This window comes from Pseudonaja textilis, chromosome 2 (genome assembly GCF_049901715.1).
Source record: "Pseudonaja textilis isolate UNSWEBS1 chromosome 2, rPseTex1.2, whole genome shotgun sequence".
In the NCBI taxonomy this organism is placed as follows: domain Eukaryota; kingdom Metazoa; phylum Chordata; class Lepidosauria; order Squamata; family Elapidae; genus Pseudonaja; species Pseudonaja textilis.
Window position 1 is genome coordinate 185,075,001 of NC_141991.1, and position 19,581 is coordinate 185,094,581.

Here is a 19,581-nt window from a genome sequence, read left to right on the forward strand (position 1 = left end):
GCAGATGTTTTCAGGACCTTCAAATATAGTTTGGATTACAAGTGCCTGGCTCCCTATATGATATTAAGTCCAATCCACAGTGTGGATGTTGATTTTGATTATACAAGTGTTCAGTTTCACAAGGTAAACATTACATATTATTTTCATTACAGTCTAATCTTTGACCAGTAATAGAAATTATTATTTTTTCTTACAGGTCGATAGCCCAGCAAACACAGCCCCAGAAATTGTTCATCTTCATACAATTTCAGATGTGGAACTTTTGCACAATGGCAACTATGGACTTTACATTACAACGCGGTCCTTGAAAGCATCAGATTGTGATACTGAAGATGATCAAATTGTTTTTAAAATTTTGCGAGGTCCTCAGTATGGTTACTTGCAAAATATAACAACAGGTATTGTGTCCTAATAACCTTGTGTCCTAACCTGTTGTAGGCGACATACCTTATGGGTGTTACCGATTATGTTTCATTAAGGATGTAATATTTTTTTAAAAAAATTATCCCATCTTTATTTTTATATATAAACAACTCAAGGTGGCAAACATACTGTCAGTGTTCCAGCAAACCTCCATTCCAATCAGTAACTCTGAGACAAGGATAATCTCAAAAGCACCTTTATTAGAATAGCACCTGGCACATCTGTGGAATCTCAAAACTAAAAGTTTCCTGGACTCCCCACAATGTCCCAAACTACAACCCATCCCTCTTTTACCATCATCACATCCCATGTACCAATCACGATCTGTTCCAGTATAAGATCCTTTTTCCATCTTGAGCCACACTTAATAACCTTGAACTACCGAAAGAATTTTATTTTGTCTACTTAGAACTACTCAATTGAAATCATCCCCCTCCCACTTTCTCAGGCTATGTGGCAATGTGGAATATGGCTTCCAAAGCTGACACGTACACACTGCTCCTTTTTCATTCCCACAATAACAATTCTAGAAGGTGTGTGCAGGCCTGCGAGAGAAGGCCTGGCCCAAAGTCACCCAACCATCTTTCATGCCTAAAGTGGGACCAGAACTCACAGTCTCCTGGTTTCCAGCCTGGTACCTTAACCACTGGACCTAACTCAAAACTTATTCCTTCCCAGAAGGTGAACATTATTTCCCTTCCCAGAAGGGTAATCTTACTGTGACTAATTAAAAATCATTTCATCGTTCTTCCAGTTCTTTTTACATAAGCAATGTATTGTGAGAAGAAGAAAGACAGAGGAAGGCTGGGAAAAGTCAGAATTTGAGGATTGCTTCTTGGATGCCAATAACATTCTTTGAATGAGTTGTAATATCACCACAAAAGCCAAGTCTGGGAATGCTCATTGCAGATTTATTATGGAATATGAAAAAAATTAAACAACTGTCAGTAAAATATAGTTGAGATTCCACAGAAACATAGAGCTCCAAGTTGTGTATCTATTTAGATTTTTAAAAATAATTGGTGGGCTTTTTTTTCTCTATGGCTCTGTCCAATTTTGTAAACTGATGACATGTCTTATAAACTAGAACCAATTTCCTCTACATCAGGAGTGTCAAACGCATGTCGTCACATCTGCGTCATGTAATGCAGGGGTCCCCAACCACTGGGCCGTGGACCGGTACCGGTCCATGGAACATTTCCTACCGGGCCGCCGGTTTGCTGGGTGCCGCCATCTTGTTTGACGAGAAAGTGCTTCCGGGTGAGCTTTTCCGGTTGGAAAGCGGCGGTTGGGTCCTGAAGGAATCCTCGCACCTTAGTTTCATCGAAGGGGGGGGGCTTCGAACGAAACTAAGGCGCGAGGATTCTTTCAGCACCCAAGGCAAGGTGAGCCGAGCAACCGTCCTGAAGCCATCCCGAAGCGAAGCCCATCGACAAAGGTACAAAGGAGGAGTTGAAGGTGGCCACTGATGTAATGTATCAGGACTTTTCCCCCCTTCACTAAACTTGGTGTGAGCATGGCCACCATATGATGTATCCAGCTCGCGGGCTGCAAGTTTAACAGCCCTGATTTACACGCTTGATTTTCCCCATTGATTCTTCCAGTCCCCTTTTCCGTTCCATATTTGTTGTTCATGTTTACTGGAAAGAATCTCCTTCAACAGCAGCAGTGGTGGCAGCACTAGCAATGGGATTGGTGGACATAACAGTAGAAGCAAAGAGGAAAATCTGGGAAGGCAGGACAGATTTGGTCATAACAGTTCCTACTTCTGCCAGGCTGAGCAGTCATAGGGTTCCTGCCTCTCTGGGCTCTCTACAGAAGTGGCTTTGGAGAAACTTTGGTCAATTCCTTGGAAACTATTTTGAGAGGCCTTGCAAGAGTCCATCTACAGGTAGTCCTCAGTTAAAGACTAACAGCAACGGTTCAAAGTTTATGGCAATGCCAAACGAGCAGTACTTATAACTGCTCCTCAAACATCTGCCCATTCCAGCATCCCAGCAATTAACATGCTCATCATCCAGATGATCAGCAACCAGATTGCACATACGATGGTTGTAGTGTCCTGTGATCATGCGGTTGCCATTTGTGACTTTCTTTGCCAGCCTCTCACAAGCGAAGTTAATGGAGAGAAAGCAGAGAAGGCTGAGCGACACTCCTGTAAGTTGCTCCTGTTCCCATTGTTTGTGTATCCTCCCACCTCCAGCATCAGCCACCCCAGTCTGGCTATGCTTGTACTGGGCTGTAGCAGCCTTTTATACACCCTACCACTCCATCCCTGCTCTGGCAGTGGTCTTGCTAGTGTGAGACAGATGTTTTCATGCCCTCCTGCCTTTCAGAGCACCCTTGTGCCGGGTTACGGCCACAGCTTGCGTGCCCTCTCATCCTTTGGAGTGCTGATCCTGCATATGATACTCTTCTGGTTCACCCTAGCAAACACGTACCTGCCCACCAGCCTGGGACTTGCAACTTCCTCCTGGCTTCCCTCTTGACTTTGCTTGTAGAAAATCATGAGGGGGTCCATGCTTAATGACTCAGCATCCTCAATTAATGACAGCAATAGGGACTGCTGTTATGGAGCAATGGGGTCACATGATGTCATGCTTTTTTTTTTTTGAAAACAGTTTTATTAATTTTAACAACAAACAAAAACACGTAAAACCTAAAAATATCATCCTTTCCTTCATGAGTTTACAGACAGTGTATCGGTTGGTTTATCACTTTTTTTTTGTGCATCCATTTCATAGTCTCCATTGTAGTTATATTGCATAATAGCTCATATTATCAATCAACAATATATAGCCTGATATCATTATTAAACAATCATTTGACTATAATTTTATTAATTCATACTTTAGCAAGATAACTATAGTTTACTTAATTTATTTTATAGCAAATCATAAAGTCATAGCAAGTCTATCTTAATAAAATTTTATAAAGATAATATCATAGAGAAAAAGAAAATATGTATTCATTGTTTCCTAAGGTTCTAAATATTCTATTATTATATTTTATTATCTAACCATTGATACATGATGTCATGCTTTATGACTGCATGGCTTAGCAATGGGAACTCCAATTACCATCATGAACTAAGGACTGCCTGTATTCCCAAACATCTATATGAATTTGCTGGAATGGATCCATTTATAAATTTGAATTAATTATCACAAAGTTGGATGATGGCTGTGTACAGGATTAAACGTGCTACCATTTTTCTCTGTGCTGGAGGAAACAAAACGTGAAGTGAATTGTACCACTGCATATATAGAGACTTTATCAGGAGATTATGATTTTTTTGGGTGTTTTGAGACAAAACATCTAGGCTAATACCTTCCAATTTGAAAGAAGTAATTGAAAAACTGATCAAACCATTTAAGCTAGGGCTGTCAAACTCGATTTCATTGAGGAGCGCATCATGGTTGTGTTTGACTTCTGGAGGCTGAGTGGGCGTAGCCAGGTGAGCATGGCCAGCTCGACATCACTCATATTGGGGCACCTGTGGTGGCCCGGGGTGGGCTGGGGGATCCATTTTTGCCAGCGGAAAACTGCAGTAGGCTGTCGCGGCTGAACACGGAGCCAGGGAGGGCATGCACAACCCTCCTCAGCTACATTTTCACTGGCAGAGGCACTGCAGGCCAGTGCTTTGCTGTTTCCAAGGTGGCCCCACGGCCAGATCTAAGCATCCCACGGGCCAGATCTGTCCACCCCGGGTCTTGAGTTTGATGCCCCTGATTTAAGCCAGTTGTCAGGGCTCCAACAAATCCACCCTCATTCAAATCAAAAATCTCTAGCCGCATCTCAGAGAAAAGAAAATTGATTTATTCGAGGTAGCCATGTTGGCGCATGGCTGGGTGCAGCCGATACTAAATTACATCATACATTTCCCCCTTGACCCTGGTCTTCCCCCCACTCCCTGGATGTGACTTCTCCAATAGGACACATCAGTCTCCAAGAGTCATCCATCATGCTCTCCAATAACCTTCTTATGCTCCGACAACTTTGGGCTGCTGAGTCAAGAATGCCTTGTTTTCCCCCGCTCTCTTTTTCTGGCAGCTAAAAAGACCAAAGGTGAATCTTTTTAGTTGACACCATTATTTTCTACCATTGACATTGAATTAACAACATCTCTCCCATGAATTGTACTTCCTTCTTGATACATTGGTAGCCACACCACTTTTTTCAATGATTTTTCTATTACCTAAACAAATAACAGTTGTTATCTCTAAAAATTGACTGCATCAGGGTTGTTCAAACTATGGAAGACTATATTCTGTAAGTGACGGGGGATGGGAGCTATTTTTTAAATCAGTACACTTTAGTCTTTTGATCATGGTTTCTGGGATTCGTTTTGATTTTTGTCTTTTAACTAGCAATTTCCACAGCTTGAAAATGTTCGAAAACCCCTGGTCTAGATAAACATGGGCACAACTGTTTTTAAAGAACATTTTGATTTTTCTATATTTTCTTTATTTTATTAGGAGAAATTATTCAAGAGCAATTCAGCCAGAAAGATTTAAATCGCAAAACAATATTTTATGTCATTGATCCTTACTGGGAGGAGAATTCAGATGATCTGGAATTTCAGGTTGTGGATCCTGAGGGACATTCTGCTCTCCCCCAAATGTAAGTTAAGATTTCCTTTCTCTAAATGCTTACATCATTCCCAATAATTGCTGCTTGCTTCCTTAAGACAGTTCCTGTATGAACAGCTTTGAAACTAAACTCATGGAATTGCTGGGCCTTATGGATTTATACTGCAAAATCTACTATCAAAGCAATGCCATTTTTTTTATAAAAAAAAAGTGTTGTCGTTTCATTGAAAGAAAGCTTTTTGTCCAGGAAATTGCTGTCATGTTGACTCTTAAATGATAGTCATACTTCAAATCCATTTAGATTTCACAGTGCACCCATATGCTTTGCCAGAGTTTACCTACTGCATTAAGGCATAATGTTGTTAACTTGGTTTGGTTTAATGCAATATGAACCTAGCAGTTGGGTTTATGGCTTAATGTGATATACCGTATTTCTCTGAAAACAAGACCCTGTCTTATAATTCTTTTGCCACCAAAAAAGGCACCAGGTCTTATTTTCGGGGGATGTCATCCACTGACTAACCTCACTTGCACGTGTCACCCCTGGCCTCCTTTTCACTGTCAAGAGGCCTTCAGGAACTTCTGCTGCTGCCAACAAGGCTTTCTTGAAGGCCTGTGCAGCCGATAACAGAGCTCCAGATCGATCCGGAGCTTTGTTATCAGCTACAGAGGCCTTCAAGAAATTCTTGCCAGCTGTGCTGGCTGCAGAAGAAATGGGCCAGCAAGGCAGGTATTGAGGTATGCGAGGCCTGGCTACAACTGTCCAAAGGTAAGTAGTAGGGCAGCTCCACCCTCCATCTCCACCCTAGCTTAATTTTTACCTGTGCACTCTAGGGGAGGCGAGATCTTAATTTTGGGGGTAGAGCTTGTATTGGGTGCATGTGTAAAAATCAAGCTAGGACTTACTTTCAGGGTAGGTTGTACTTTCAGGGAAACAGGGTCTGAACTTAATCATTATCCTTAGACATAAAGTTAGGCAAAATTAAGAAATTGCCTTGTTCAAGATCTCCTGGTAGAGGTAAATTCCTCTGAGAAATTCCTATCGCACAGCTAAATGTGTATCTGCCCTGCTAGGTGGCCCCAAATGATGAGTATGGACCACCAACAGCTTCTGGGTTGGCAGGAATAAATATTGCTTTCTATTCACTTCCTGCCTACTGAGAATGAGACATCCACCTGTACTTTCCTGGTCCGAGTTGAAAGCAGAGTTTTCCAGCTTACGCCCCTCAAGTATTGTTCTTCAATTTGTCTCCTGTGTTTTGTTATAGACCAGGGATCTCCAACCTTGGCTACTTTGAAGCCTGATGGACTTCAACTCCCAGAATTCCCTAGCCTGGCTAAGGAATTCTGGGAGTTGAAGTCCGCCAGGCTTAAAGTAGCCAAGGTTGGAGATCCGTTATAGACAACCCTTGGCATTTTGATTGGCTACAGCATAAAGACAGAAATGCACTCCTTGAACCTTATTTTCCCAGTTTTTCTTCAGGAAATTCTGCTGCGGCTTCTGTGTTGCAAATTCTCCTGAGTGGCATAGAGGCTCCTCTTTCTTCAACGCTTATGGAAGTGTGTGGGTGTGTGTGTGTGTCCGTCCTTTTCTCCTCAATCTTAAGAGCTTTCAGGACAATTCATTGCTTGAACTCAAAGCAATCATCTCTTTCTCTCATAAATATGCATTGAACTGGGGAAAAGCCAGGGGTGGGATTCTACAGGTTCGCACCTATTCGCTAGAACCAGTTGTTAACATTCTAAGCAATTCGGAGAACCGGTTGTTAGAAGAAATTACTGGCCTAATCCTGTAAGGAAGGCAGGAAGGAAACATTCTGGTGTTGCTTTCAGAAACTGCCTCTTCGTTAACCCTTATTACATTCTTGGCAGGACTAAACTTCCTGTCTCTGGAACTTCTTTGGAGTTTTTTTCCCCTCCTGTGCTGGTACTTTGCTTGTGTGGAGTGACCATTCAAAGTTGCAATGGCACTGAAATAAGTGACTTATGACCATTTTGCACACTTTCGACTGTTGCAGCATCCCCACAGTCATGAGAGGCCAAGCGAGGAGATGCATGCCTCGATGTGAGTGATATTGAGTTGGTCACACCCAGCCAATAACATGACCACCAAGCCATGTCCACCAGTCACATGACCGTCAAGCCACGCCCATCACCTAAGCCATGCCCACAAAACCGGTTGTTAAAAAATTTGAATCACACCCCTGGGAAAAGCACACACATTTTTTTCAGTCTGTTTTCTCAGTGAAGGATTGACAAGCATTGTGCTCATTGTAACAGCAGGACAGCACAACATTCACGAGAACATTGATAAAAAGCATTTCTACTTGTGAGGGGAAAATTTTTGCTGTAAATTATGCATCAAAGTAAACTTCCATTTGGGAATGAAGAAAGCTACCTTTTGATGTGCTTTTCTGACAGCTAGAGGTCACTCTAGTTCTGGGATATTAACATGTCGCAAATCTATGCAACAACCCTGAGTAAGATTTTTCAAAATGACAAGGGGGGAAATTATATTTTGAAAGCTTTCTCCCCAGACCTGACCTTTTTCTCAACAGTGTTTCAATAACAGCTGTCACCACATGCTTCGTCTTTTATCTAGCACTAAAATCTGCATACCACACAAAATGATGCCTCCGAAGGTAGAAACAGTATATTTTGGAAATTTACCAGTGATATTTGAAGATGCCCCATTTGCATTCTTCTATTTACAGCAGCAGTGATAGACAATAGGTAGCCCTCTAATGTTGTTCGAATCTATAGCTCACTTCATTGAATGCACAGAGGGACTAACCGGATGTCGCTGTTTTAGCTGTTCTGTGCATCTGATAAAGCAAGTGGTAGTATTTCACAAAGCCTACACTTTTTCAATGAAAAGTATCAGACTCTTTTAAAAATCCTGCCTAGTATGAGAAAAGCTCTGTAGGGTGTTACTTTTAATATAATTGGCTCACATTCCCTGGAGGGGCAAAATAGGTAGTTTTAATTTAAACCTCTCTGCTGTGTATTTTCTTGCTATTTTGGTTTTGAGCGCAAAAAGGAACACCATGGAATGATAACAGTTGCTTCAGTGCTGTTATATTTCTTTTCCAGCATTCATTATATTTATTTTTAAATAGGAAGTTCTGTGGTACTTTCCCACCGAATTTCTGAAATCCTCCAATTTGCTAGATATAGAATAAACAAGTGATTCAGGTAGCAGCCTTAATATGAGATGTTTATTTATTTTTTTGCTTATTTATTTTCTTCCTGTAACCACATTGAGACTTCACAGTGACAGTTGTCCAGTGCAAATACCTATGGAGATTCTCAGTCACCCACATCATGGTTGTCCCAAAGATGCTTTTTTAAAAAAAACCAAACCAGAATTATAGTTGTTCTTGTAGAACTGCGGGTATTATGAAATGAAATTATAGATGGCAATGGAAGGAGCATTGTTTTGTAACTTTAAAAAAGAAAAATGAAACTCACTGAGCAGTGGTGGGATTCAAAAATTTTTACTACTGGTTCTGTGGGTGTGGCTTGGTGGGTTTGGCGTCACTTGGTGGGCATGGCTTCGTGGTCATGGCAGGGGAAGAATTCTGTAAAATCTCCATTCTCTCACCACTCCTGGGGGAAGGTTTCCACCAGTTCTCCAAACTACTCAAAATTTCTGCAACTGGTCCTCCAGAACTGGTCAGAACCTGCTGAATATTACCTCTGTCGCTGAGCACACCCTATTCCTCTGCTCAACCTTACTGGATTTTTATTACACCTTTATTACTTTATAAGTAATTCAAGGCAGTGAACAAACCATAAAGCTCCTTCTTCCTACTTTTCCCCATGACAACAAGTCTGTGCTGTGGATTGGGCTGAAAGTGGGTGACTGGCCCAAAATCACCTACCTGGCTTTCATGCCTAAGGTGGGACTAGAATTCACAGGGTTCTAGTTTCTAGACCAGGGGTGTCAAACTTGATTTCATTGAGGGCCGCATCAGGGTTCTGTTTGATCTCGGGAGGGGGGCTAGTGTGTATGTGGCCAGAGTGGGTGTGACGTCACTCATGTCGGGGGTGCCTATGGTGGCCTGAGTGTTCTGCCAGAGAAAACGGGCTCCCAAGCTCCTTTTCAGTTGCGATGGCCTCCTGCAACCCTCTCCCAGCAAAAAATGGAGCTCGGGAGGTCTGCACACAGCCCTCCTGAGCTCCGTTTTCATTGGCAGAGGCAACGTGGGCCAGTCCTTCACTGTTTCCAGGGCGGCCCCGCAGGCCAGAACTAAGCACCCTGCGGGCTGAATCTGGCCCACAGGGCTTAAGTTTGATACTCCATCACCTTTACCACTATACCAAACTGTCTTTTCATTTTGCTCTGTACCTTCACCTGTTTGTCTTTTTCCCATATCTGTCAAAATAACACCCGATTAGGGGATGCCATCTAGCTTGTTCCTATGTCATACTATATAAACTTGAAAGCCAGAGATCAAATCATTTCTATTTGCATGTGCATTAAACCAGTAATACGAAAATCTTACAAACAGCTGTCATCAGTCCATGCAAAAGCTCTTTTGCTTTCACACTAATGTGATCTAGGTATATAAAAAAAAAAAAAAAAAAAAAAAAAAAAAAAAAAAAAAAAAAAAAAAAAAACTCCCCCCCCCCCCCCCCCCCCCCCCCGTTGATTCAGGTATAAAACTACAGATAAAAACACAAGCAAGGCTTAATTTTGATCAGATCAACTTGCCTCTTTTAAAATAACTCTTCTCTTTAAAACAGTGACAGCTTGAAAAATTTCCAAAAAATTTGAAAAGAATTTTCATTTTAATGTATACCGATTAGTGTCCATTCAAAGTGACAATAAAGTTAGCCTAAGTCTAAGTCTAAAATAAATTTCCATTAACAACAAAGAGACAAATCAGAGATTCTTTGGGATTTTTATGAGATTTCCTTGTTATGTTTTGTTCCTCTCTTTTTCAATAGGTTAGAACTAAAATGGTCTAAAATTGAATTGCAGCAGGATATGTATGAAATGTGTGAAAAGGAGGAGATGCTATCTTTAAAAATCACCCGATCAGGATTCATGGGAGATTCTGCTTTTGTGACAGTGAAGGTAATTCATCACAAAGGATAATTATATTTATGGCTTCCAAATTAAGAACATGCAAATTTAGAATATGTCTGCTGGGTGGAGTATTCTGGGAGTTGAGGTCCAAAAATACCAACTTTTACATTCATGCATCAGTTATTAGTGCTATATCCTCTTTCCTAATTTGCTTCTAACATCTATTGAATTTGCCATAAAATTCTTCAATGCCTTTTTTGTTGAATTGGAATAACTAAAGATATTTGTATAACATAGATGTTCATGGAAATCCACTCATTCTAATGTATATTATCATGATTGGATTGTAGCCAAGCACATACTAGCAACCCTCTTTTGTAGTTTATTACTATCACGTATACATGGTAAAATCTGATTTAAAGTGCTCATTCTAGACCTGTGCACTTATTCCTAAAACATCCAATATATTACATTTCAGATGCATGTTGATGATTTTAATACTGCTATCATCAGTGACTAGATTTCCTTGTGGCTTTTATGTGTTCATTTTTTCTCCTCCTTTAACCTGAGACTCTCATCTTCAGTCATACCCATATAGTTCGTATCTATTTCTGCATAATGCAGAAGTGCTTCACCTTTGCTTCATCTACATTTAAGTTTCATGTTCTTTGTGTCAGGAAGTGTAATGCCTCTCATCTGCCTCATATCCCTTTGTATATATTACTCTTAGATTCCCCACTTCTCTTTTAACATTAAAAAGAGTGACCCTATCACAACCCACTGCTTCTGATTGCATTTGTGTTAGGATCACTGAAGTAACTCGCTGCTCCCACTGCATCAAGGTGTTCATTTCTTGGGAGTGTAATAGAGTCTATTAACCAAATTGCAATACAAAACCTACATCTTGTGTATGTGCATCCAAAGGAATATGCATATGATGATTGCATGGCCACAATTGCTCTTTGAACTTCTTTAAATTCCACCGCGCACACAACTTTTTTGAATTCCACCGCACACACAAGTGTTCTGTCTCACCTTTCTTCTTTCCAAAAGATGAAAGAGTACAAACTCACACAAACACAGGCAGGCAAGCTGTCTCGGACTTCACCAAGTTAATTCTTTGGAACTGATAATGTCCTTGGCATTCCAACACGCTCTGCCTGCCAAGTCTGAACTGATAACAAGTAAAAAGCTACTTCCAGAAAATTACAAGGCAGACCATAAAATCATTCACAAAGAAAACCTGAAGCAAGATTAAACTTTGTCCCGTACAAAGTTCCAGCCGACAACACACCCACTTTTATCCCCTGTGGGGTGTGGCTCAATGACTCAGCTCACTCTCTGACCCTCCCACGCCTCCTACGTTGCTGCTCACGTTTCTTCCTACGATGCTGCTTAGGATCAAGCCAACATTCTTCCTCTTGACTCCCTGTCAGGGGCTGCTCTGATATGCCTTCCTCCTGATTAATTTCAGGCTGTTCCTCTCGGTTGTCTGATGAAACCTGAGGTATTATCAGGGAGGAAGGCATTGCCAGAGAGGAAGGTCCTGGGGAGGAAGGCATTCCCAGTTCCTCATCTGCATCTTCCGAGTCCTCTTCCTCTAACAGCACAGGCTCGGGAATCGGAGCCACAACACACAAGTGTTTTTCAGTTTTTATATTTATATATGGGAATCCCTGGTGTGTTAACATAACCTTTAACTTGCAGCAAATATCGCCCTATGGAGATTTCAGTCTAGAACAAATATTTTCAAGGGCAGAAATTAGATGGAAGGTTTTTTCTTTTTATACAAACTTTTATGCCAAAAGGTCTAGTTCATGCTATTAAATAGAATAAACTCAATTTTATAGACAGTATAATAGTATTTTGCTGTCAGCTTGCTTAATAATTTCCTATGAATCCTCCAACTTGTGCATATTCTCTTGTACAGAGCCACAGCAGCACAATTGTTATGGGAATTGAAGAAGATATTTACCAAAGCTGTCTTTTTTGAAATCATGCCCTTAAAGCAAAGGCTTCATTAAGTAAAATACATTTTTCTCTCCCTGAAGAAATTTAAATACACTAGGGCTAGTTCTTTACCAATTGAATTTTCAGTACTGTCAATTCCCTTGTTTTTGTTTGTTTTGGCTCTACTTTATTCCTTCCTGTCATTTGACTGCAGTTCATTTGACTCTCTGCAGTGAAAAATAGCTGTTCCTTTTTCTTTCACTTGTGTCTCTATTCAAGAATTTAAACTAGAAACATCATGCTCAGATCTTGTGTACTAGCTTGGATGGTTGCTGAAGGCTAGTTACATGTTCAAGCACATATCTGCCTAATGGCAGATATCTTGGACTGGCTATCTCTGGTAAAAGAGTCAGAGCTTCTATTTTATAGCTATGTTTTTCTCTTGTAGGTTAATGAAATGACTGCTTTATCAGGAAAGGATTTCATCCTGCCTCCTTCCAAACTTATCCAGTTTGATCCAGGTGAGCTTTCATCAGTAGTTAAGATGATGGCCTAAAACCAGAGGCTGTGAATTCTAGTCCTGTCACAGGCACGGAAGACAGCTGGGTGATTTTGGGCCAATCGCTCTCAGCCTAACTTACCTCACAAGGTTGTTGTTCTGGGGAAAATTGGAGGAGGAAGAACAAGTACTGGGTTATGTTATCACCCTGAGTTATATATAAAAGTAAGAAAAGCAGGATAAAAATCTAATAAAATACATAAATAAAAGAAGGCAATGGATTGAGAGATGTAAATCAAAACCAAAGCAGACAGAGAAGAGAATCTATGGGGGGTTGGTATCCTTGTTTGAATTAGGAAGTAAATTTCCAAGCCACAATGATGTCAACATTATAACATGTGCATCATGAAATCATTGTATAAATTGCAGGGTTATGTTCTTGAGTCAAGAAATCTGATACAAAAGCATTTTTTTCATATCATGATGCGCAGGTCCTTTCATCTACTTTTACTGCTACTGCAGATGCTGCAATGACCCTCCTAGACTGTGAGCCCTTGGGCGGTTATTCTGTGTCTCAAGCTTAGATTGATGGTCATCTGTGGTATTTGTCAGACAAAGGTAGTCTGTCCATGGTGATCGATGTGCCAATAACATTCCATGTGGATAATTATAATGGACAGAAAACTGCTCAGAAATTCAGCAGTTACAAAAAGGCTGCAGTTAGTTTATCTAATAAGATCCAGATATTTGGACTATGACTGCACAACAATTGAGCTGGCTTCTGTTCCAGAATTCAAAAATCAGGGGAAAGCCTTTCAAAGACCCACAGTAATGGGACCAGCATATTTTAAGGAACATTTGTTCCCGTATGAATTTATCTAATGTTTTGGATCTAGGTAACACCTTTCTATTTGTCCTGCCTTGTTGATCAATGTATGTTTAGTTGCTTTTTAAATTGAATCAAATGCTACAGCTGTGCCGTTGTCCAAGCAACTTTTATCACATTACTGATATATTAATATTTTTCTTTCTTCATTCTAAAATTACCAGATTTTTTTTAAAATGACTGGTGCTATGTTGGGAAGAAGGACATGGAGATCATAGCCATCATTAGGACCAATTCAATTTTTCCTGTTTTTCATAAGTGAATTCTTTAAGTAGTATCAACAGCTCTTTTCAATCAGCTACTGTACAATTTTTCAGCCCCCACCCCCAATTATTGAAAATGGGTTATTATTGATATCTTCATTTAAATAACTAGATTTATGAACTGGTATCCTTAATCTTTCTTTCAATTTTCTTCCATTTGAAAAACAATTTTGTTTTAATACTCTAATTAATAGCAATAGAACTTAGACTTATATACTGCCCCATAGCATTATATAGCATTTTCTGGGAAGTTTACAATATCAGCATATTGCTCTCAACAATCTGGGTCCTCATTTTACAGACCTTGGAAGGATGGGAGACTGAATTAACCTTGAGCCGGTCAGGCTCAAACTAAGAGTGAGCCGAATCAGTCTGCCATACTGCATTCTAATCATTGCCCCACTATTATTATTATTACTTTTAACTTTAAAGAAGTATTTATAACTGCATAAAAAAGCATGTCATTTTCATTTAGGTTCATTTAAAAATATCTCATCCTGACAATAGAGCAGAAACCCCCAATAAAAGGAACTGATGTGAAAAGACATATACACGTCTTTGCTTTCTTTTGCCCATATGCAAAAATGGTTACAGAGGGGCTGAAAATCCCTTCTCTCTTGTGACTGCTCTATTGGAGATAAGTGTTGGGAGTACATTAGTCAAAAAATTGTCACTCTAAAACACTTCTTTCTGGAGGGCTGATACCGGCGTGCAGGATTTCCATACAATAGCAGCATTTTGATTCAATGATGGCAGCCTTGGGAAACTCAGGGTTAGCTGCAGCTCAAGTACTTACATCCCAACAGAAGAAGGAGATCTTAAAGATCTCAAGAAGGAAGCATTGTTCTTGGTCCTCGGGCCAGAAATATAGCCACCATCCTTAATCCTAAGAAGCACAGATGTGGAAAGGAGTCATTTAGGCCATCCAGTCTGACCACTTACAGCATTGCAAGAGCTCAACATCCTTGACAAATGTTTGAACAAATCCAGTCAGTGAGAGCCCAACTTTTCTGGTACTTGGGTTCACTATTAAGCTCTTAGGAAGTTTTTTTTTTTTTTAAAGGCATCAATCAGAATTTGCCTTCCACATTCTTATCCTATCCTGTTGGCAGTTCCACTGTTCTTTTCCTCGATGAGAATCTGCAAATATATTTTGAGTGTTTGCATTAAGCCAAACTCAGTAGCGAGTAAGAGACTGTGATATGTATTTCTTCTTTTCAAGATTTCTTGGACTTTCTGGCCAAATCTTGCTTTGGTAGTAGTAGCCACTTTATCCGTTTTAGTTTTTGTCAGAATTTTTTTTTTTTGAGGGTGTATGTATGTGTGTATGTATGCAACGCATGGGATACTTATTTCTACTTAGAGCTGAACAGATTATTTGGACTTTCCAATCAAGATGCTGGCTTCTGTTCAAGGTGTTTGACAGACATACCTGGAACTTGGAACAGAGCTCTTGGTGATGGGTGATTGAAAATGACAATATTTCAAAACACGATTTGGTTCCTTGCAATTAAGATTTCAGAATGAAGAGTTCTCTTCATTTCTTTTTTAAAATTTACATGAAGAGCCAATCCTCCCCTCCTGAACTGCATGCTATTATCCCCCATCCATTTACCCTGTAGGAAACCAATCTTTGTTACTATTTGAATGGAATCATCAGCGCTTAGGAACAAATTTGATCTCTAGTTAGTGTTATTTCGGAAAGCCACAGGAGTCCAATCAATGGGCAGAAGCACAATAGAATTATACAAGCCAGTCTGTTATAGCTGTAGACATGTTAATTAATATATTTCTTCGACACCTAGGTTGATTGAAAAAGCAATTAAAGTGTAATTAAAATGTTTACTTCTGGTAGGAATGTCAAAGAAGATGTGGAATATAGCAATTACCTATGATGGATTAGAGGAAGAGGATGAGGTCTTTGAAGTGGCTCTGCTCTCCCCTGTGAATGCAGTTCTTGGCACTCGGACAAAAGCTGTAGTGAGAATTTTGGACTCGGAAGGAGGTATTTTCTTTTGATCTTCCTAATGAAATCTGGAGCAATTTTGGCTGAATAGTTGCTTATTTTTCAACACACCAATGTTGCTGCTAGCACCTTTGGATCAAAATACTTTATTTTTCTCTTAAAAGAAAGACAATAGCTTTGAGAGTTGCAGATCCCTCCTCTTCAGCTGAGGGAGAACAGCATGGAGGAATCAACAAACAACCACAAGAGCAGACACCATTGTCATCTACCCAAAAAACTGGAATCTGACTGATAAATAGATGAAGCTGTAGCTTACAGCTCCTGTTGCGGGACTTGCAATACCCCTTCCACTCTTTCTCCTGTTAATCATAGGGTAGTTGTGAGGTAATTTTGAGGATGCATTTTGGGAAGGAGAGGGCTAAATATCATTAGATAAATGTATTTATTTGTTAACAATCATATTTGAGACCACCCATTATATAAATCACCCAGTATATAACATTTAAAAGGAGCAAGTAATTTAAAAAAGTAATGAAAAGGCGGGAAGAACTTTAGGGTATTAACCAGCCCCATAGCTGCATGTTCCTCATGTATAGTATAGGTGCCTCAAGCAGGGCCTCGGAACCATTTCTTCATGCCTTTCTGGTGAGGAAAGGAAAAAAAGAAGCCTTGCCCTTTAAGGAATAGGCAAAGTTTTTTTCATTTTGGGGATTCAAGTTTTTGGGCTGGAAGAAATGCAAAATGATTTGGTCAGCTGCTTGGAAGTCAGAATCAGTTTATTAATAGAAAGGCAGATAAGAAATATCACAGCGTTTCTAGGATTAATCTAATAAGTGGGTAAGAAAGCCCCTTTCTTATACTTTTTCAGGTCCTTTGATTTGGAAGTGAAGTCTTTGATTTGTGTGTGTTGAATTCCTGTCTCTTTGAGATTGGGATCTTGGTTTTATGGTCCTGATCCCTTGTAGTTGCTTGTTTGCTATCATGGTTCCTTCCTGCCATGCCTTTTGGTTTGCTTTTCACAAGGTTTTTTTATATATAGCTTGCCATCCATTTGATTTCTATGGAAAAGGATCTTAGCTAGTTTGTAGGGCTTTTTCTCTGTGTCTCATACCTGTAATTTTCTCCTTCCTTTGTTGTGAAAAGTAAGCTGGCTCCAACTATTTTAATAGCCCTACTTGACAAAGGGTGAGGGCTGTTTTCCTAGAAGAGAGGAGAATCGTAACTTCCAACAATCTCTCATATATTTTTTTTCAAAACAGGTGAATGTTTTGACAAAAGTTTAAAAGGTGATCAGATCAGGGAGACTTGATGGGTGCTTTTAATTTTTCTGATGCAAAGTGGGGGAGGCATTGAAAAAAGAGGCAACAGAAGAAGAGAGGAGAATCGTAACTTCCAACACTGGAAAGCCAGGAGAGTGAGGGTCGACCTCAACTCAGGAGTGAGGGGTTTCACAGGGCAGAGGCAACAGCAGAGAAAGCTGTCCTCCTTCACCTCACCGTATAGAATTCTTTGGCTGATGTGGGGTCCACAACGTCCCTTCTCTGCCTGTGAGACAGTGAGACAGGCTGATGTAATGGGATGAAGATGGCTCTGTAGATAACATGGCTGCATGCAGCCATGTAGGGCTTTAAATTGGACTTGAATTGGACCCAGAAACAGACTGGCATCCAATGCTGCTACATGGTAGAGATGCCACATGCACCATTTTTTGGCCATCCAAAATTGCTCCCTTTTGGACTATTGCCATTTTGTAAAAGATAAAGCTTCTGTACCAAATAAAGCCTCTGGATTTTGCACCAGGTAAACCTTCTAGATACTTTTCAAAGGTAAATCACATTACAAGAGTCTAAATGGGAGATGACCAAGTGAACTGAGCAGAGAACCTCCCTATCCAGGAAAGGGAATCACTGGCTCAGAATATAAACTGAGCAAAGGTCCTGGCAGCCAAATTTTAAATAATGTTGAGTTTAGAGGCACTGCTGCATCACAATATACATCTTGATATGATACATCCATGGAGATTAACTTTTGAGATTAACTATTCTGCATAGCTGAATAGCAAGAGAAGTATGCCTACCCTTCTATCTTCAAAAGCATAAATGTGCACTTTTTATATCAAAAAAAGAGTGAGAGAGAGCAAACACAGCATTTAAAACTAATAAGATAGGTCCTCCCAATTCGAATATATATTATATATTGTCTGTATAGAACCACGTTTAGAAATGATAAACATTTCAGCATAATGGGAGAGTCTTAACATTTAGTTGCCTATCCTAATATGGGTGCCTGCTTTTCCCATTCTTTTCATTCCTTTATCTTCACTTCTCAATACAGTTCAACTAGTTTTAATTTTGTACACTGCCTCAGGCTGTTTATGGCTTGAAGGCAATCTAAAATATTTAGATAAATAAATCAAGACGTAGGCCAACAATGATTTGGCAAGCCAATGTGAACAGGCACAGGCTGACATTAAGAGCCAAACCTTCAAAGTTGTGAAGTTCTGTGAATCAAACAGATGGGGAGAGTAGAACTGACACTCCAGGAGGAAAGGCAAGATTTAAATTTTTTTTTAAAAAGGCACAGTATTTGTGTGATCATACTGCTACTAAAGTTTTAATGTGGCACTTACATCCACAAAGTTTGGGCACAAGCAGTTTTATTTATCACCTTTTTGAGAAATTATATTTTCTTCATCTCTCACATCAAACTTCTAAAATTGTTTTTCAGATTTCAAATTAAGCAGAGAAATAAGGACTATTTAAAAGGTCTAAATGAATATCAGACGAACTATCATCCCATTTTTAATGACAAGCTGTTTCATCATCCATATCAATGTGACCAATTCCCTGCTTTTATTATTATTATTATTATTTTAAAAAAAGACTGACCATCTGCCATCTTTGCTTTTTAGGTCGATGCAATTCATTCCATTCCTCAAGCCAAAATATTCAGAACTTACGGATGAAAGAAAGTCTGCCTCCAGGTTCGCCTTCATCTTCCAGACACAGCAGTGTTAATTTGGAAAGAATCTTGCTACCCACTTCCAAAGAGATGATAGCACAGAGTTGGGACAAGCCACCCAAATTCAGCTCAGTGAATCTTGTGAGGAACCGGCTACGGGTCATCGGAAATGGCAAATTAGTAAGTGTTGCCTCACGAACAGGCAAAAAGGAAGTGTTAATTCAAAGTTATATGCATGTTTTCATGAAAATCTCACTTGACTTAATACAAATGAGACTGACTGTTGGAAAAAGGCATTATGCTTTAAAGTTACAGGTAATCCTTGAGTTACAGCTATAATGGACTCAAGTGTCAGAACTTTGAATCTGGTTCATAAGTGTTAAGTATGGTCGGTGGGTCCCATGAATAGACGAGACTTGAGTAGTGAACAACAGCTCTTTATTTTACAGATAGATTCTGAGACAGGGAGTCCTAGCGTGCGGCAGCTCTTCTTATAGAGCTGGCTGCAGCTAGGCAGACAATGACAACTCTTTGAGTTTGCCGCGCTTGGTTTCAGCCAATCGCGGCAAACCCTGTATGAGCCAATCAGGAACGTTCAAGCCAGCCAATCACGATCCGGCTTTTCTGGGCCAATAGGAACGCAGGGTTTCAAGCCTGCTAATATGGAAAAATAAGTACTCTTTTTTTTAATCAGTTGTAACTTCTAATGGTTGCCAAGCGACCAGTTAAGGGCTATCCATATTGTCACTAGTGTGTAGGGCCAGCAATAGACATTTTGATGCCTTAAGCAAGTCATATTCTGGCATCTGTTGTGGTTTTGCTCATGGCCTGATTTTGACCTCTTGTTTCTTTTTTTCCTTTGACTTATGAGGCTTACACTTAAGATTTTCCAGTCCCAATTTGTTTCTCGGATATTTTTACCCTATTTACACAGTATTTTCAATTACATCACCAGCTATTTTTGTCATATGGCAACAACTCTGCAAAATTATATTTAACCCTTGAG

At 39.9% G+C, this 19,581-nt stretch overlaps 1 protein-coding gene across 1 annotated transcript in view; it reads left to right on the plus strand.

Moving 5' to 3' along the window:
* The window catches only part of FREM1 (FRAS1 related extracellular matrix 1), a 131,226-nt gene that overhangs the window by 99,438 nt on the left and 12,207 nt on the right, over window positions 1–19,581 (plus strand). Inside the window, exons 26-31 of the mRNA XM_087926602.1 lie at window positions 197–398; window positions 4,902–5,046; window positions 9,969–10,098; window positions 12,449–12,521; window positions 15,504–15,653; window positions 18,526–18,755. Of these exons, the coding sequence (XP_087782728.1) occupies window positions 197–398; window positions 4,902–5,046; window positions 9,969–10,098; window positions 12,449–12,521; window positions 15,504–15,653; window positions 18,526–18,755 (930 nt within the window). The remainder of the gene's footprint in view (window positions 1–196; window positions 399–4,901; window positions 5,047–9,968; window positions 10,099–12,448; window positions 12,522–15,503; window positions 15,654–18,525; window positions 18,756–19,581) is intronic.